Source organism: Gigantopelta aegis, unplaced genomic scaffold (genome assembly GCF_016097555.1).
Source record: "Gigantopelta aegis isolate Gae_Host unplaced genomic scaffold, Gae_host_genome ctg2196_pilon_pilon:::debris, whole genome shotgun sequence".
NCBI lineage: Eukaryota > Metazoa > Mollusca > Gastropoda > Neomphalida > Peltospiridae > Gigantopelta > Gigantopelta aegis.
The window spans coordinates 21,903-44,026 of NW_024532867.1; the positions used below are offsets into that span (position 1 = coordinate 21,903).

The window sequence follows — 22,124 nt, forward strand, 5'->3', positions numbered from 1 at the left end:
ATACATGCAGCAAGCTTGCACAAGTGTAGACATGCTTTCACAGTTGAAGATATACATGCAGCAAGCTTGCACAAGTGTAGACATGCTTTCACAGTTGAAGATATGCATGCAGCAAGCTTGCACAAGTGTAGACATGCTTTCACAGTTGAAGATATGCATGCAGCAAGCTTGCACAAGTGTAGACATGCTTTCACAGTTGAAGATATACATGCAGCAAGCTTGCACAAGTGTAGACAAGCTTTCACAGTTGAAGATATACATGCAGCAAGCTTGCACAAGTGTAGACATGCTTTCACAGTTGAAGATATACATGCAGCAAGCTTGCACAAGTGTAGACATGCTTTCACAGTTGAAGATATACATGCAGCAAGCTTGCAAAAATGAAAACATGCATGTGGGAAGCTTTCACAGTTGAAGATTATATACATGCAGCAAGCTTGCAAAAATGAAAACATGCATGTGGGAAGCTTGCACAGTTGAAGATATACATGCAGCAAGCTTGCAAAAATGAAAACATGCATGTGGGAAGCTTTCACAGCTGAAGATATACATGCAGCAAGCTTGCAAAAATTAAAACATGCTTGCGGGAAGCTTGCACAGTTGAAGATATGCATGCAGCAAGCTTGCAAAATGAAACCATGCTTGCGGGAAGCTTTCACAGTTGAAGATATACATGCAGCAAGCTTGCAAAAATGAAAACATGCATGTGGGAAGCTTTCACAGTTGAAGATATGCATGCAGCAAGCTTGCAAAAATGAAAACATGCATGTGGGAAGCTTGCACAGTTGAAGATATACATGCAGCAAGCTTGCAAAAATGAAAACATGCATGTGGGAAGCTTGCACAGTTGAAGATTATATGCATGCAGCAAACTTGCAAAATGAAAACATGCTTGCGGGAAGCTTTCACAGTTGAAGATATGCATGCAGCAAGCTTGTGCACGCTTTTCACAAATGAAAACATGCATGCGGCAAGCTTGCAGAATTACTGACTACCTTACGCGAGCTAAATGTTAGCTTGCAAATAGCTTGCATTGCTTATACTACCTTGTAACAACTTTGCAACAACCTAGCCACAAGCATGCATTTTTGTTTGGCAGGGCTCGCACTGTCATTAGCCATATTGCCTCATTTTTATTTTTAAAAAAGGCTATAAAATTTGCAAGTAGCTAAAAGTTTGGCTAAGCCAGTTTCTATCTTCTAATGTGGACAAAATGGTAACCGTTACATTATCTATCTGACACCTCAAACATAATAATAATACCAAATACTCAATTAGCATAATAGTGATCTCGCAACCGGTAATGATCGAAAAACGGTGTCATCCAGAATACAGCATAATGATGTTTAATCACGGTTATTAATTTTAACGGTACGTATTCAACATGCATGTAAGCAAAGATCTGACTACTAGCTTGATATTCTAACTTTGTAAAGTCATCGAAACAAAGTAATTAAACACTGTCCAACAATGCGTGTTAATTTCAATATATGCTTGTTCAGGTCTGAACGATAAGTATGGGCTATCCCAACCTGTCAGTGTAAATATAGATCAGGCTTCATAGTCAACTGAGACTGTATGTTTCAAGATACATCATTGCGGCCATTAACAATAAGATTACACACAAGTAAATCTTGATGTAAATTTGTTCAAACAACAAAACAATAGTTGTTTGCATCAATTGCATGAATACTTAACTACAATTTCATTTATTTTCTTTATCTTTGTTCATTTCTCACCCATGGTCAAGAGCACAGATGCAGATCATGATTGTGAGAAATGAACATGCCATGCAGTATTTATACAAATTGCAGTTAAACGTACACTGAATAAAATTAATTTGCAATAATCATGATATTTGTTAGATAAAATATTATATTTGTAAGACTGAGAGGTGACATCTCAAAATTAAGTTAGCTGGATTTCAAGTAAGACTAGAAATTTCAATTTCATTATTGTTTGAGTTTGTTTTTTTTATATCAAAAACAACTGACAAAAGTGGAATAGTTACAAGTAAAAAGTTAAAGTTTGTTTTAATGACACCACTAGAGCACATTGATTTATTAATCATCAGGGAATAGTTGTAATAACATATGTGAAGTCAGTTTTCTTAGTCTAGATATTTCACAGCTAGCACTGAAGTCGACAACAGCAACAACATGGTGCAAATTACGAAATTATTGGGGTGGGGAATAATTGATGGGTTAATTTAAATTATTACCCATATCGGCTCAAATATACGGGGTAATATTTTTTTCAATCTCTGCAGTGTGCAGATTGTTTCTATACTGCCACTAATTAGCTGGCTTAAAAATGACGACATTTGGTTGCTTGCTTGCTATAGCTGGAGCTTCACTTTCATTCGTATAATGTTCCCCATTCATGAGTCAGATTATACATATCTTATACCATCTACAAAGATTTACTGGATTTGTTTTACTTAATTGTTTCATTTGTATATTTTAATAAGCAGCGGCTTTAGTAGCACAGAATTTTTTTATATTTTCTAATGGAACTACAATGTATACAGACATATTATTTTGTACTGTAAACATTTGGCTGTAGAAAAATGCTGTTATGGCATAAAATCACTTACATTACATCACGTTATGCACGTAATATTATATGATGTAATGGTTGATGGCTTTGTTGTAGAATGCAGAGGAATTTTTACATTGTAAATCAGTTAAAATTGACAATGGGTAATAAAAGAGAATAACTACAAGGAGTTATGAATTATCTGTCCCTCATTCAGATAATTCATAATTCCTTGTCCCTCGTTAGTTATGCTCTAAATAATTCATAATTCCTTGTCCCTCGTTAGTTATACTCTAAATAATAATAATAATAACAATAATATAAAGCAATCCAAACCAAGACAAAGAATGTTATTTTAAAGAAATAATGAGCTCTGTTTGGAAAAAGTATTAGCTCTCAAATTTTACTGCAACATTCTGGTTTTGATATAGGCACTATATACACAGTCTCTACATAGAAAAGAACATGCCCATCTTTTTTGTAAGGAAAACAGATGTCACTGGATTAAATCCAACTCAAAACAGTGAAATAGCCAGTGACTGAGTCCAGAACAAAAAAGGGGATAGGTGTAAGGTTTTATTAATTGTGGACATTTGTCATATAGTTCTCTTTAGAAAATTCATGTGTTCTTCAATAGATTCATGAATGTTTTTGGTTCCAGGGACATCGATCATTCTCAATAATTTCATCATTATCACCAGCCATAGCATGTCTTCAAACTAAACACATCACCTGTTCAGGCTGGATTGAAAAACCTAATTTGTTTCTTTTTCTTTCTTTTTGTTTTCATTTGTAGCAACACCAAAGATTACTAAGGAAACTGAGTTTGATATTCTTGTGGGTACAGAAATTGGAAAACCAGCAATACTACAGAAAACTGTGTTTTCCAGACCAGATTATACTGGTTTCAACTGGAGCAGATCTGATAACAAGTCAACTGTTAATTATACAAGTATTGAGCCAGAAAACATTACTCTGGACATACACAGTAAAACAGTAAACGACTCAGGCTACAGAATCTCACTCAATATCAGCTCATTCTCACAGGAAGACATTGGAACCTACACACTGAATGTCTGTAATGATGTTGGATGTTCTCAGTTTTCTGTAAACCTAACAGCAGCAGGACCACCTCGTCCTCCAAAAGAGTTCCAACAAGAAGGGGAATCATCTGACACAGTAAGGTTGTCATGGTTACCTAACTATCCAGGCGGAAATTACAAACAAAGATTTGTTTTGGAGTACAAACTACAAAGTGAGTCTGAATGGAAGACTGAGTGGACAAGTGACTGGTTTGAAGATTTACCTCAAGATCAGAAAATGTTTTACAACATCACAAACCTCGAGGCTAGCCAGGTGTATTACGTCAGACTGTCAGCTGAGAATGACCGCCCAAAAGACAATGTTAGTGTGTTTGTCACAGTAACAGCAGTGACACGAAAAGGTACGTGTGTGTATGTGTGTGTATTAGTTTTTGCCCAAAATTATACAAAAATGCCCGAATCTGGATAACAATGTTTATTTATGTAAGCATTACAACCAAACAGCTATATAGGGTTACAAACAAATAACTACACATTTCCCTGTGGATTACAACTAATTTTATGGGTACAATGATTAAATTACATGGTAAAAATTTAAGGTCTCAGGTTAGCACATTTTGCCCGAGTATCGGTACCGTTGGTGCCCTTTGAGGATTTGCTCCAGCACTAGGGGAGCAGTTGCACCCCCTGTCCCCTGTCTCGTACGATCATGGTGAATTCTATTTATCCTATAACATTTCTAAAATAACATTTTAATTTGATGTTTAGTAAATTAAAGTTTTGAAGTCCCCTCACCAGTAATATGACGTCATCGCGATTAGCACAAATGTAGTTTGACATCGCACACTTCAACTAAATCTCAGCACAACGTTATACGCTCAGGTATACAAGTCTTGTTGGCTGTAAACATATGACCCATTAACAGAAAAATATTATTAACTGACAACAAAAACACAAATACTGGTGGAAAGAGTATTCTATAACAGCTACATGAAATAAATTATATTCCAATCAGTTAACGAAAAAAAAGCCATGGACATAAAACGAATCCATACTGGTAAATAAAAGTGTAACACCATGCATACAGCAAACAGGAAAGGGTGGTAGTTGAATTCTAACTGCGTTCAGGCTCATGCATTTGGGAAAATATCCTTTCTGTGCATGCGCAGTTTGTCATTTTTAATTTTTAAAGCCACTCATCTGTGCACAGTGGACAAACACTTTGTTTAATTAGTTTTCTAAAAGGAAAAATTCAGTTTGTCAAATGTTCCAGTCCGGTCCGTGTTTTATCAATGCTCACTGCAAAAACGTGATGTTAATACAGATAGGCATTAAATTCATACCTGTGAATAGATTGTAAAATATCAATTTTCTAATAAATTTATTCTTAATTAACAAGTTATACACTCATAATTATTTACAATTGTTACGAATGGATTATGTCTACTATTCACTACAGTAGAGGTACAAAAATGTAGCATGCATTTTACAGATTGAATATAATAATTGAAAACAAATTCTAACAACAGGTGCGATGAAAATCATAAAAATTAAGTAAATGGTTTTGCCTTGTTGATCAGGCAATTAAGTGTGAGGTTATGTGACACGCATCGAATGTTAATTCATCTTCCTCCATTTTAAGTCAATTTATATGAATCAAGTGGACGATGGACCTGATATCTGTAATTTTAAGGAATAAACAAAAACAACTTAGTAAAATTAACAAGTGAATTCATGTGAAAAGAATTAAACATTCATTAATTAACTCTTTTTAATTAAAATATATTTGCTTTTTGCTCAATGTTAAAGTTTACGTTTAGTTCCGTTCCGTTCCACACTAACTGTAAGTCCTACAGTTTCACCTATGGATGTTCACCATAGAAAAGAATTAAAAATTAAACATTTTTATGAAAATACTTTTGCGTTTAGCTGAACATTAAAATTTTGCGGTTCATTCCAATTCACACTGTGTCTAGACACACAAACTATAAGTCTTAGATGGATGAAACTTGTTTTATAGTTGTTCCTATAGATGTTCATCACAATGCTTGTGAAAGGAATTCAAACTTAATAAAACATTTTACATGGACATGGATGCAACTATCAGTGACACTAAATAAGTTTATTGAAGGCGAGACATTTAATTCTGCGGAATTCTAATCTTGTTTACAATATTAGAGTTGTTATTAAAATGTAATATTTCTCATATGACAGAGGCTGAGAAACCAACTGGATCTGGTTTGGGGATTGGCGCAGCTGTTGGAGGTGCTGTTGGTTCTGTTGCTGTAGTTGCCGTTATAGTGGTGCTTGTTGTGTTCCATGTACGACGTTCACGATTATCAAGCAAAAACAGTAAGATATTGTGGTGCAAATGTGAGTTTGTGTGGAATGTATATGTAACAGCATTTGATTTGTTCCAAAATAGATGACAAACAGCTGCATGGTTCAGGACAATGGCATTTTATTCAATATCACACAATGTATTTTTAAAACCCTGAAACAATCAAAACATTAAATTAAAATACAAGAATATAATACATGACATTACGATAATAAATACACATATACGACATGACATTTCCTAGACTACTATGACAAACATATATATCGAATCACATATCACTAATACATGGTTCCTACCAAACAATACATTCACAATACACATGACGTAACACCATATGTTAATCCTTAATACAATTATACAATCCATACTTTACTAATACATTCACTACTAATGTTTACATTCATGTACATTACAACGTCATAAAAATATACACATAAAACAACACAGTCATGTACATACCAAGTGTGTGTAACTAAGGTTGTAACACCTGGCCGGTAACTGACACACGCATTCAGAAATAGCGATCTAAACAAAATAATAAAATGCACTAAGTATCGTAGAAACACTATAATCCAAAGTCCATAATTATATTAATAGCAATAATAGTCATAGCATAAAATAAACTCTCTTCTGAGATAATACAAACTGTGCAAACATCTTACTCTCAGTTAACTTTCACACCATAATTAATTTAACGTTAAAACCCATTAGTATTTAGTGATAAGAAATCATACTATTAATTACATTACCATTTAGACATTAGAACTTAATTTAATATACTTCATCTGTCATTTAATTACTTTAGACAAATATATTTGCAGAAGAGTTATTTTACGTATTAATACATTATATTATAATGTACCGACTTAATCCATAAACATTTACATTTAGTACCTGCCTGTAAACAAATACACTAGATAAGAAACATGAATACTACAAATAACAAATACAAATAACTGACCTTAGAAATCCTCTAAGAATACGATATCACAGTAATAGTGACAATATCATTTCCACACTGAGAACAAGAGCTCTCAGTATTTATGCTGAAGATTATATAACTAGAAGCTGGACAGAACCGCCAAGACAAAATACCAGCTTACAGTACACCCAAGCTTGAAAGTTTAGAACAAAGGACAGACTCAGCACAAGAATGCAAGTGCTATTGTTAGGTACTTGTGCAAGATTCATGCTTGTGTTTTTAATCAACAACATATCACCAGTTAACAAGCTGACTGAAATAAGAGCACCTGGAATAAAGAAGCTGTATTAAAAGTAAATGATTAAATTAAAGGAGCACTATCCTTTTCAGAATTACCTGAAAGAGACATTGGATTAATTAGATATAGTAAACATTAAAAAAACATAACATACCATGACTCCCTGTAAATAACAATTTAATTAGTTACAGGAAACATTACAAATATTATAAAATACTATTATATACAGATAAAACTCGATATTGCCACATACATGCACAGTAACTTTAGTAAGTGATCTGTGCAGAGTAAAATGTGATTAACACTCACAGAAATTCATTCTAGAATTAAAATGGAGGACTGCTTTAAAACATATACTCTGGAGTTTAACCTTTTTATATATTAATGTTTATGGACTTTATTAAAAACAAAATATTATTTACAAAATGTAAGCATCTCACATTTACATGTAATTAACATACAAAAAACTAACCAAAAAAACATGGTAAAATATTCTTAAAATGTTCTCATTAGCAACTCTCATTTTTGTTAATTTTACCATATACTGGTTTCAGCCCATAGTGTCCACTGCATTTAACAACTCTATGTTAAATAACAATATGTATAGATACAGTATATTTAATTATTTGTAAAAAAAAAAAAATGCACATACGCATGCACACACACACACACACACACACACACACACACACACATAACCGTATACACCACACACACAGAGACATGCACATGGGTCAGACCTGTCAACCTTTCTGGATTCCATGAAAGACTCCCGGTATTTGATCAAGTCTCCCGAAAACCTGCCCGGAAAAATGTTTCTCCCGGGAAATCCTTATTTTCCAAGTATGAAAAAAATTCAGCTACCTTGGCTGTGTATTGACATGTTTCCATATATAAAACTATTTAATTTTCTCCTAGTAACGGCTCTAACTTGTAAAATGTCTTCCCACTGGATTACATGATGCAACAAGTGCATCAATACACCCAATGTCAAAATCACATGTCAATGCATTTCAACTTATTTTTGTACTTATTTCCAATCAAGGTTCAAGGACGCTGTCCCAGGCACACACCTCAGCTATATGGGCTGTCTGTCCAGGACAGTGGGTTAGTTGTTAGTTGGTTAGTGAGAGAAAAGATGGTGTAGTGGCCTTACACCTACCCATTGAGCCCTTAAAAGTAGGGTCAACTCGAACAAGAGCCTTATGTGTTGGAAAGATGCATACCCAGACCACCAACACATACTGACACTTTAACAAATGAAAAGCGCATAATTTTAGAGTTAATAAAAAACCATGATTATTCCTGCTAACTGGGGGCAGCCATTTTGTTTCATTTTTGTGACGTCCGGTGATATAGCTTGGGGCAAAGTGACGTCAGCTCCGTCCATCTCCTCTATGCACAGTGTAAACAAACGCTCTAATTTACGACAAGGCGTTTCGCTTTCATCAACCTGACTTGTAAAACAACATAAATGACTTGATAGTATAGTAAACTATTTAACTAAATATATGTAACCTCGGGATGGTTGTCCAAAAATAAAACAACGCCTGGTGGATTCACATTGATACAAGTTGTTTATTCATTCCGTTCCATCAAACCTAAAAACAAGAATATATCCATCATAAAAAATAGGGAAAAATACTGAAGTTATCTCAAGCAATAACTTCTTAAGCGATAACTGCCGACATGATTAAATATAGTTGGTATAAGCAAATATATGTATACATTATTATATTTATAATGTTACTCACCAGCAACATCTCAAAGTGGTTTTCACCAACCTCGAAAAACACAGCCTGTAGCTAAGTTGACCATATACAAAAGATATGTCTCCCTCTCTCTGAGATCTTAGGAAGTGCAAGGAGCAGGAAAAGCATGCATGACCCCGGTCAGTCAGGTGGTCACTGTCAGGTCATGTCATGTCATACTTGTATGTCAACTTAGAGTTAATCAAACTATAATAATATGACTACTTTGGATATCAATATAAGACTAATTAAGTTAATAAATTAAGGGGTTTCTGTAAACAATTGTTAAGTTAATAATATGATATACTGAACACAATGTATATGTTTAGTTCAATAATAACTTTTATCCTGAATAATTAAACTGAAAATATACAATTAGTTAAACTGCTAGATAAACACCTGGTTACATATCCCCCCCCCCCCCCCCCCCCCCCCCCCCCCCCCTTGCTGAAAATGTCTCCTGGCATTTCGTCAATCACCATCTAAATATTATAAGAACATGAGTTAAATACTGGTATACATGTATCAAACATTTGGTAAGTAATATGGATAGTGATTACACACTGAACCCTATAACCACACCATCGTAGCATGGCACTGGTTCCATGTCCCTGAAATAGAAACCAATACAATATTATATACGTACATAGAAATATATTTTTAAAAAATCAGTTAAGTCATTCTCTTTTGAGAACTACGTGTATTTATAAAGCCAATCTGTAATTAGCTCAAATATGAGTCTGAAGACTATACACTCTTGTTATATAGTAATTGCAACTATACACCATGTAGATTCTAACTGCATCCCATTTTGCTACAGGAAACTATTGTGCAACTCACATGACAGCTATTAAGACTCCCAACTGCAAAGAGGTTTTTAAAAACAATGCAAAAATATATACCACTTAAATAACTGCTCAAAGTTACACAAAAACTTCTTCACTGGAAACCAGCTGAGTACAAACCCACTGACCATATCGGTCAGGTAGTCTCCGAGTTCTCTTAGGATGTTCCTCCAGTAACTTGACGGGCTCCAAATTCATATCATGAACTTGGTCTTCTGAAAGAACTGACCTATCAATGGGAGATGTGTCAACTGTAGTTTCTTTGGGACGTAAATGGTCAGTTTTGTGATTTTAGATGGGAAAGTCTACTTACTCAAGGGTTTTACGGAATTACTTGCAGTAATAAAGCTGGACGGCTGATAATGCCCATTACGATTTGAGGGGTATCCGTGTGCGGTTATCACACAATATCCTGTGATCTTCAGTGATGTGAGATTTCCGAGTTTTCGCGGAATTCCGAGTTTTCATGACCAAATTCCGCATTTTTATATTTTTTCCGCAAATAAATAAAAATATAAATTTAACGGTTTTGTCCGATTTTTAAGCTTTTTACCGGTATTTCCGTCTTTTAATCAACATGGAAGTCATTCGACTTATCTCCCTTCCCGCACCGAACAGTAACGAGGTTTGCCGAGGTTTTCTGTTGTTAGGTGACATTTCATTGGTTCGTTTTCGCCAACCGTGCATAGCGTTAGACAATTAGCCCGCCTTTTGTGAAGCGGCAATGGCAACACGACGCAAAGATATCGTGAAGAAATCAGATAAATTAAAACTTGACGTAAACATAAAAAAATCCCTGGCGATGGGAATGGCTAGAGAAACAGGTGGACGGTGTTCAGTTAGAAAGCGTTTTTGAGAAACTGTCGGCAAGTGGGAAAGCCTATTGCAGTATTTGACATTATTGTGTACTGTCATTGTAAATAGTGCATACTAATTACTAAATGCACTGTACATAAGTTGTGACATTACTGTTTTATCTACAAGAAATGAAAGATTTGAAATGGATGAAAGACACCATGCTAAGTAGGTATTGAAAAAGTTCACTTTTTGTAGGTAAATATGAATAATAAAGTCTTAACACAGTGATTTAACACACTTCATAAATTTGTTGTTAAGTTCCATTACATGACCATTTTTGTGATCTAAATAGGAAAAATAGCTCCTCCTTCGGGGGGGGGGGGGGGGGCGTTGCCCCCCTGATCCCCCCACCGGGGCGTTGCCCCTGGACCATAGTCGGGGCCTGTCGGCCACCGAACAATTTTGAGAGTTTTTAACATTTGGTCACTCACATCCCTGGATCTTAACCTTTAGACTACTGGATTAATTTTTAACAAAAACCACCTTGAGTGGGTACAAGTTTATAATTTTTACTCACATATATTCACTTAAATGTTTTATAAATACATGAAATAAAGTTCATATATGAATCGGTAAGTATTATTTTTGTGGTTTTTTTTTTAATTTTTATTATTTTTAGATCAGCTAATGGTGATTAAAATTAGACAAAAAAAAGCGAAAAAGTTACATTTACTTACGGGCATTTGTGGCCAGCTGTCCAGTATTTATGTCCATTATTCCCGATAACAGTGCTTTTTTGACCAGAATTTTTTTTTTAAACCCGAACTACAATTCATATTGCAATATTTGGTAATTTTAGTTGTTGGTAAAACAATCAAATTTATTATCAAATTAGCTGTCACAATCAGTTATCGATCCCTGAAAATGACGCGACATGCCACCATTGTTGTCAAGCGAAAATACTTGCCGAAAACCACTTTTTGAACTCAAAATGTCAAGGTATTTTTAATTGAAAAAATCAAAACAAAAGCCACCATATTTTGGAAAAAAAAAACTTTTTTCTTTTATTATATTTTATAATATATAATCGTTGCTGGCTTACTGGGATGGCTATTATTACAGAATATTGCGATTCATCTGCAAAAATCAGGTATGTTTTGTTTCTTCAGTTCGAAGACTAATTCCTGACGTGACGCGTTAGGTATTACGTAACCACCAGCTCGCCAGAGGGTGTATTCACTGGGATGGTACAAAATGGCTGCACCTGTTATATATACATGTATAATAGCCGTCACATTTAACAGTTTTATTAATTAACTACATGTATACGATTATACTTGTTGATATTAAGCAATAATGTGCATTATATATCGTTGAATATGCATACCAGGCCAAATGCCTTAATTGTCCCCTCCTTTAAGAACTCGCTCTCAGTTCCAAGGCCGGTTCATATGTCAAAGCAATATAACGAAAGGACCAATTAGCTATATAAACAATACTTGTATCAGTTAGCTTGGTATGTTTGTGCAGTAAAATGTTGGTAACTAGAGTACATTTCAAGGGACTATTTTTGTATAATGAATAAATGTTGTGTTTGACATAAAGTTACTCACGGAAATTTCACACGATGTCAGTAATGAGTCATGTACATTTAAAAAATCTCCTGCTTTTTGACAAAATCTCCCCCTCACGACTGGACCCTTTAAACAATGGAATTCTCTCAAAACTGGATATTTTCCAAAGTTCCATGATTACCTCTCTAAACCAGAAACCTCTCTAAACTGAACACCGGACGAATATTTCAGTCCCAAACTCTTTATTTAGTGCAATGTGTGCCTCTGAAAAACGAACTACCAGACTGTTGTCAATTATTATGGAGTCACTAATTGTTTCGTTTATTGTCACTTCACTGTCTTCGGCCAAATTACATGACTGCGAACGGTTGTAGGAAAGAAGAAAACAGGAAAAAAAGAAACAGAAAAAAGAAAGCAGGATTTTTTTTTTAAAAGAAACAGAAAGAAAAAAACATCTCATATATGTTAAGTTCACATTAAAAATACATGTCCAAATTAATACTGATCATATTGGTACATGGTGCAGATTCAAATTAATGCAATGTAAGGCATTTTACAAGGTGTTGTCCAAAGAAGGGTGCCAAGCAGGGAAATGTACATCTCCTGAAGAGACTCAAAAGCCTCTAGTTGCCAGGACCATGCAAATGGATCCAAGTCGATTCCAGACTTACATTTTTCACGTTTCCTTCTTTCTGTTTATCCTGGTGCAATATACACATGCTAGCTGAGGTTAGCCATTAGTTGTGTGATCACCGTTACATATGACTGGGTACAGTTGACAATTAAGCAATTAAAGATCAAGTGACAGCTTTGATATTCATAACAAACAAATTTATAGTTTACTTCAAGGATTGACAAATCAACAAATTTAATCCACTGTCTTTCTATTGTTTGAATTTGATTTTGTTTCAAAACTGTTATTTAGCAAAATAAAGAGTTGGCAAAAGTAATGTTGCCTTTTTGGTGTCGAAAAGATGTCAGTAGCGTTTCATTGCCATATCGATTTCCAGTATTTAACATCCAGCTAAACTTCGCCATATTGAACTATCACTCGACGATAAACTTAAAATCATTAAAAGTGTTAAAGATATATTAGCAAACGTCAAAATATCTTAAGTCAAAGATTCCTTTTTGGATTATTAACTGTTTGATTCATCTTTAATACATATACAATGTATAAGGCCGAATGTGAAAAAGACACCAGTGGAAACAAACAACAGAGTACAACAAAAGGTTTTGTATCAATGCAAACCCCAGAAAACCTGACACATCTGAAAACCAGACAAAATTCTTGGTCCCATTATGTGCTCTTAATTTGGATTTTTTAACAGTATATACATTTAACACATTCACCTCAACATTCTATCACAGAACCCAATGCCATATAACCGTAAATAAAATGTGTTGAGTGCGTTGTTAAATAAAACATTTCCTTCCTTCCTATCACAGAAAGACATGTGGTTACTTTACAAATCACTTGTTTGGAAAGCTGGCTGGGATTTGGCTCAGTTAACTGGTAGAAGTGCTTGGATTTTAGAATCAAAACTTGGTGGAATGATCAAAATGTTATGTTTGTAAAACAACAACAAAATTGACTGGTTCTCTGGTATGTATAATATGCATCCACACCAATATGTGTCTTCTGGGGAAATTGAGGTAAATAATGTATATAAGGTATTTATATAATTCAGAACATTTCGACCAATTACCTTTACCAGCATGCAGTTACATTGGGAGTGTCAATTAGGTGATCGGTATTCAGTGGGAACGATTATTAAAATTCCACCAATCGAGCAAAACTGAAACAACAGCCTTTTATGGTTGTTAAAAATAACTTGACTGTTGTTTTTAGAGCACTCCATAAATTGCATACAAATGTTCTGCATTTGCACATGCAAACACTAATATCTGCCCATGCCACATAATGAAAATATCTTGTTAAAATATAGTGTGATGCACATATGATGTCATATTGCGTCATCAACACTCAACATGGCTCATATTTAAGATACATATAAAAATGTATAGTTTCCAGCAGATACACTCATAAATTTAAACATGAAATTACTAATAATGCTTATTCCTTAATGTTGTAATATTACAAGTGATGGGCAGGATGATAACATGTACTGTCAGGTTCAGACATATTGTCTTGGAGGAAAACAAGTGATGGGCAGGATGATAACATGTACTGTCAGGTTCAGACATATTGTCTTGGAGGAAAACAAGTGATGGGCAGGATGATAACATGTACTGTCAGGTTCAGACATATTGTCTTGGAGGAAAACAAGTGATGGGCAGGATGATAACATGTACTGTCAGGTTCAGACATATTGTCTTGGAGGAAAACAAGTGATGGGCAGGATGATAACATGTACTGTCAGGTTCAGACATATTGTCTTGGAGGAAAACAAGTGATGGGCAGGATGATAACATGTACTGTCAGGTTCAGACATATTGTCTTGGGGGAAAACAAGTGATGGGCAGGATGATAACATGTACTGTCAGGTTCAGACATATTGTCTTGGAGGAAAACAAGTGATGGGCAGGATGATAACATGTACTGTCAGGTTCAGACATATTGTCTTGGAGGAAAACAAGTGATGGGCAGGATGATAACATGTACTGTCAGGTTCAGACATATTGTCTTGGTTCAGACATATTGTCTCTTGGAGACAGATTGTCTTGGAGGAAAACAAGTGATGGGCAGGATGATAACATGTACTGTCAGGTTCAGACATATTGTCTTGGAGGAAAACAAGTGATGGGCAGGATGATAACATGTACTGTCAGGTTCAGACATATTGTCTTGGAGGAAAACAAGTGATGGGCAGGATGATAACATGTACTGTCAGGTTCAGACATATTGTCTTGGAGGAAAACAAGTGATGGGCAGGATGATAACATGTACTGTCAGGTTCAGACATATTGGGCCGAATTTACGAAAGGTGTTTATCCCTTAACCACGTGTAACTATCTAAAACAGAAGTGTGTATTTTAGTAACCAAATTATGAAGCACGTCTATGTTATGCGCGTACAATGAAGATCACCAAGTTATACACCTGCGTTTAAAATGCATTGAAATACTTAAACGCATGAAAGGGGTTGTTTAAGTCAAAGTAATCGACACTTTTCATCAACAAAACGAACTGAACCGTGCTGATGGATGCATTATGAGTGCTCGAAATTGCTCAAGAAGATGTCAAAGAGCATAGAAATTATGTCTAAAGACGAGCATGTAAACGTACAAGACGGGGCAAGAGAAGGCGGTGTGTGTGTGTGTGTGTGTGTGTGTGTGTACATACACACATATATATATATATATATATATATATATATATATACATATATATATATATATACATATATACATATATACATATACATATATATATATATATATATATATATGTGCGTGTGTACGTGTGCGTATGTGTGTATATGTGTGTATAAAAGAGTAATTACAAGTTTAATATTGCACAAAATGACATTTCAGTAAATGTCATTACCATTATTGACACACCCAAAATGTGACAGTACTGATGAAATGATACTTTTATTTAATTTTACATAATAATAAAGCTGTTTTGAAAGTCTGTAAATGTATTATTACCGACACACTATTTTAGCAAAATATCTCAAAATTAGTTTGCAAATGCATTTATTTATTTAAAAATAGTGTTTGGTAATGACAGACAATAAACATACTCATGACAATTAGGTTGTCCAACTGGCAAAACATTTTATTTCAGAAAAAAACCTCATACTTAAACATGTCTTTCAGTGTTGCCAACATGTTATCGTGCTAAATAGTGATTTTTTTTTTATTGAGAGTTATCCATCTTTCTTAAATGATTACAATATTTAAGAGAGGTTGTAACTGTAATGACAATTATATCTGGGAAATGTTTATTTGGTTTTTTTCAAATATAAAGAAACAAAATAATTATTTCCAATAACAAATACATTGCTTATTAAATTTGCATTACTTCAAATGTATGTAAGAGGCATTGAAATTTACTCATCTTGAATTCGGACACATAGAAAGAGTTTAACTGTTTTGGATGTTTAAAGAGTCTTATTAAAATAGTTAATATAAATAATGATACAACAACAACAAAAATGTTTTAATTATTAAATATTTTTTATCATTTTATACCAATCAAAATTTTCGGATGACATTTGTGCCTCCAATTAAAGAATAACCCGTACAAGTTACACGCGGATAGCAAACTAGTTTCATAATGTATGATAAACGCAGGTGTTTAGCCACACGCGTACAAGTGTGATTTTAGCTGCGTTTAAGACTTACACGCATCTAAGATAAACGAGCGATGATCACCTTTCGTAAATTCGGGCCGTTGTCTCGGAGAAAAACAAGTGATGGGCAGGATGATATCATGTACTGTCAGGTTCAGACATATTGTCATGGAGGAAAACAAATGTCTAAAATAATGCCACAAAGTTTACATATTTCCTGATGTGCTATCCAAAATAATATCAGACAATTTATGTTGCATTTTATCAACAAAGCAATTCAAATCATCATAATTACACAACTGGTTCCAGGTCATCTAGTTTTCTAGTATCTACCAAAATAGTTACTGACACCTTTGAAATCACCACATACACAAGGACATTCATGGAAAACAATAAGCATGCCCTCCTTACTGCTGATCCAATTTGCCATAAAAATAAAGAAAAGGGAATATTTTGTGCTTGGTCAGATATGATATTTAAATGTATAGTTAGATGCAGCCTTGTATCACACTGTTCTTGTACACTGGTATATTCAGGTTCAAATATAGATGGGAAAGGAGGTTGACCTGAAGCCAAAAATCTTGGCATATTAGCTGTTCAAATGGGGAACATATATGAACCTAGTTTTATCCAAAGTATCTCCTCACAAGAACCAGTCTGAAGTTTATAAAAGTGTCAGTATAAAAACAGGATTGTGACTTTACACAATGCAAATCTAATGCAGGTGGTGATTGCAGAGCCATGTGTCAGTTGCCAAAATATGTGTGTAGATACCATATAACTTGATGACTTGGACTGAGGTGGTTTGATTAAGATTCGAATTGCTCTATTGACTAAGTTCAGCATACATTATCTGATATTATACTGGATGTCACATTGGGACATATTTATTTTTAATTAGTTGCATTATTTTAGACATTGTTATCATCCTGCCTTAGTTCGAAATACCCATTTGTCAGATTACCATAATCTTAATTATATAATATGTTACTATTTGGTGACCCAAACCTTAGTCTGCTATATAACGTAGTTCGAAATACCCATTTGTCAGATTACCATAATCTTAATTATATAATATGTTACTATTTGGTGACCCAAACCTTAGTCTGCTATATAACGTAGTTCGAAATACCCATTTGTCAGATTACCATAATCTTAATTATATAATATGTTACTATTTGGTGACCCAAACCTTAGTCTGCTATATAACGTAGTTCGAAATACCCATTTGTCAGATTACCATAATCTTAATTATATAATATGTTACTATTTGGTGACCCAAACCTTAGTCTGCTATATAACGTAGTTCGAAATACCCATTTGTCAGATTACCATAATCTTAATTATATAATATGTTACTATTTGGTGACCCAAACCTTAGTCTGCTATATAACGTAGTTCGAAATACCCATTTGTCAGATTACCATAATCTTAATTATATAATATGTTACTATTTGGTGACCCAAACCTTAGTCTGCTATATAACGTAGTTCGAAATACCCATTTGTCAGATTACCATAATCTTAATTATATAATATGTTACTATTTGGTGACCCAAACCTTAGTCTGCTATATAACGTAGTTCGAAATACCCATTTGTCAGATTACCATAATCTTAATTATATAATATGTTACTATTTGGTGACCCAAACCTTAGTCTGCTATATAACGTAGTTCGAAATACCCATTTGTCAGATTACCATAATCTTAATTATATAATATGTTACTATTTGGTGACCCAAACCTTAGTCTGCTATATAACGTAGTTCGAAATACCCATTTGTCAGATTACCATAATCTTAATTATATAATATGTTACTATTTGGTGACCCAAACCTTAGTCTGCTATATAACGTAGTTCGAAATACCCATTTGTCAGATTACCATAATCTTAATTATATAATATGTTACTATTTGGTGACCCAAACCTTAGTCTGCTATATAACGTAGTTCGAAATACCCATTTGTCAGATTACCATAATCTTAATTATATAATATGTTACTATTTGGTGACCCAAACCTTAGTCTGCTATATAACGTAGTTCGAAATACCCATTTGTCAGATTACCATAATCTTAATTATATAATATGTTACTATTTGGTGACCCAAACCTTAGTCTGCTATATAACGTAGTTCGAAATACCCATTTGTCAGATTACCATAATCTTAATTATATAATATGTTACTATTTGGTGACCCAAACCTTAGTCTGCTATATAACGTAGTTCGAAATACCCATTTGTCAGATTACCATAATCTTAATTATATAATATGTTACTATTTGGTGACCCAAACCTTAGTCTGCTATATAACGTAGTTCGAAATACCCATTTGTCAGATTACCATAATCTTAATTATATAATATGTTACTATTTGGTGACCCAAACCTTAGTCTGCTATATAACGTAGTTCGAAATACCCATTTGTCAGATTACCATAATCTTAATTATATAATATGTTACTATTTGGTGACCCAAACCTTAGTCTGCTATATAACGTAGTTCGAAATACCCATTTGTCAGATTACCATAATCTTAATTATATAATATGTTACTATTTGGTGACCCAAACCTTAGTCTGCTATATAACGTAGTTCGAAATACCCATTTGTCAGATTACCATAATCTTAATTATATAATATGTTACTATTTGGTGACCCAAACCTTAGTCTGCTATATAACGTAGTTCGAAATACCCATTTGTCAGATTACCATAATCTTAATTATATAATATGTTACTATTTGGTGACCCAAACCTTAGTCTGCTATATAACGTAGTTCGAAATACCCATTTGTCAGATTACCATAATCTTAATTATATAATATGTTACTATTTGGTGACCCAAACCTTAGTCTGCTATATAACGTAGTTCGAAATACCCATTTGTCAGATTACCATAATCTTAATTATATAATATGTTACTATTTGGTGACCCAAACCTTAGTCTGCTATATAACGTAGTTCGAAATACCCATTTGTCAGATTACCATAATCTTAATTATATATATGTTATATTTGGTGACCCAAACCTTAGTCTGCTATATAACGTAGTTCGAAATACCCATTTGTCAGATTACCATAATCTTAATTATATAATATGTTACTATTTGGTGACCCAAACCTTAGTCTGCTATATAACGTAGTTCGAAATACCCATTTGTCAGATTACCATAATCTTAATTATATAATATGTTACTATTTGGTGACCCAAACCTTAGTCTGCTATATAACGTAGTTCGAAATACCCATTTGTCAGATTACCATAATCTTAATTATATAATATGTTACTATTTGGTGACCCAAACCTTAGTCTGCTATATAACGTAGTTCGAAATACCCATTTGTCAGATTACCATAATCTTAATTATATAATATGTTACTATTTGGTGACCCAAACCTTAGTCTGCTATATAACGTAGTTCGAAATACCCATTTGTCAGATTACCATAATCTTAATTATATAATATGTTACTATTTGGTGACCCAAACCTTAGTCTGCTATATAACGTAGTTCGAAATACCCATTTGTCAGATTACCATAATCTTAATTATATAATATGTTACTATTTGGTGACCCAAACCTTAGTCTGCTATATAACGTAGTTCGAAATACCCATTTGTCAGATTACCATAATCTTAATATATATATAATATGTTACTATTTGGTGACCCAAACCTTAGTCTGCTATATAACGTAGTTCGAAATACCCATTTGTCAGATTACCATAATCTTAATTATATAATATGTTACTATTTGGTGACCCAAACCTTAGTCTGCTATATAACGTAGTTCGAAATACCCATTTGTCAGATTACCATAATCTTAATTATATAATATGTTACTATTTGGTGACCCAAACCTTAGTCTGCTATATAACGATTAGTTCGAAATACCCATTTATACTATAGAGTGGCCTTACACCTACCCATGGAGCCCTTAAGAACTCACTCTGGGTTGGAGCCAGTACTGGGCTGCGAACCCTGTACCTACCAGCCTGTAGTCCAATGACTTAATCACGATGCCACCGAGGCCGGTCAAATATTCATGAAGCTAATCAGGGACTGTGTACAAAAGATTGTTTGAACAACTATTACTGCCATGTTGTTTAATCTTGTTACAACTACCCATATATCTACACCTATAAGTTAATTTTTTTTCACCAAATTTATTTTTTGTAACTTTGGGGGGGGGGGGGGGGGGGCAACTTATAAGAGGGTCAGAAATTTTTACCATTTTTTTTTTACCATTTTGGTGATAATTTTGCAAGTTTTATTGTAGGATTATGCCTTCTATTAATTATACTCAGATATGTTAATTTGAGAAATTAAGTTTTTATAACTTATACTAAAAGGTTAAAGTTATTGTGACATGGATTGTTTGGAATAATAAATTTGTGAATGGATTTATGGATGTAAACCAGAGAAAATGTGCACGAAACAGCTCGAAAAAATGCAACCAAGCAGTTGTTGCAGCGATTGCATGCTTTGTGCAAGAAACATGGAATATTCGGGAGAAATGCTGTCAGTGTTCACCATAAAAGGCCAGACATTCAGTCGCAAATCATTGCCACTCTGTGCAGCCTTCAGAAGTCCAGAAGTCAGAAAACCCCCCATTAAGGAACTGTTTTATGCAGTTTCATCATGCCACGCCTCAGTGAAAATGACAGATGGCGAGTCATAGGGATACTTGAATCTGGGACCTCGCAGTGTGACCTCGCATGTCAATTTAACGTCCACAGCAACACCATATAGCACTTGTGGCAATGATATCAACAAAACAACCAGGTCAGGGACCGTCCTTGTAGTGGCCGACCACCCGTGACAACCTCTCGCTAAGACACATTGATCCGAACCACGCATCTGCGAAACAGATTCCATCCAGCAACCCTCACAGCCTGTACCATCCCTGGCAACAGAGGTGTATCAGCTAGGACAGTCCGACGACGTCTACACATTTACGGCATCTCTGCAAGACGCCCAGCCAGAAGGCCAATCCTGATGCCAGAACATCAACGTTGACATCTTCAGTGGTGCAGATAACACCTGCGATGGACAGCACGTGACTGGAGACGTGACCTCTTCACTGATGAATCCCGTTTCCTTCTTCACAGATCTGACGGCAGGACATGTGTCTACAGATGTCACGGTGAACGTTATGTCATGCCATGTGTTCTTGAAGGGGATCGTTTTGGAGATGGTGGCGTTATGGTATGGAGTGGAATTACAGCCACAGGCTGGACCCAGATGGTTGTGATTGAAGGCAGTTTGAATGCTGTGAAGTGTTACCGTTTTTGCAACAGAATGGTCCCGGGATGACATTACAACACGATAAGGCCAGACCACACATTGCTAGAGTTCTGCAGCAGTATCTGAATCAGAACAATGTTGATGTGCTACTCTGGCCTGCCAGGTCCCCAGATTTGTCACCAATTGAACATGTCTGGCATGAAATAGAACAACGCTTGCGCCATCTTCTAAATCCTCCCAACAAAACTGCAGGAACTCCGGCTGATCCTTCCTAAGATCTGGAATGGCATTCCCAGGAACTTTCTCCAGCATTTAGTGGCCTCAATGAGACGACAATGCCAGGCCTGTATCAATGCTCAAGGTGGACACACTCTGGACCCCCTCTAGTGATGTGGCTCATTTGCATATGACAGGTGCGCCCTTTTCATGGACTATTGCTCGTTTCCATACCTTCGGACATTTCTTTTTCCATGTTATACCGTTTCATACATGGCAGTAAAAA

The 22,124-nt window shown here is 34.8% G+C and overlaps 1 protein-coding gene across 1 annotated transcript in view; it reads left to right on the forward strand.

Annotated features, from left to right (window-relative positions):
- LOC121391356 (titin-like) overlaps positions 1-21,897 on the forward strand; it is a 35,834-nt gene extending 13,937 nt beyond the window's left edge. The window contains exons 3-5 of the mRNA XM_041523015.1: positions 3,335-3,982; positions 5,796-5,902; positions 21,676-21,897. Of these exons, the coding sequence (XP_041378949.1) occupies positions 3,335-3,982; positions 5,796-5,902; positions 21,676-21,897 (977 nt within the window). The remainder of the gene's footprint in view (positions 1-3,334; positions 3,983-5,795; positions 5,903-21,675) is intronic.
- Positions 21,898-22,124: the final 227 nt, after the last annotated feature.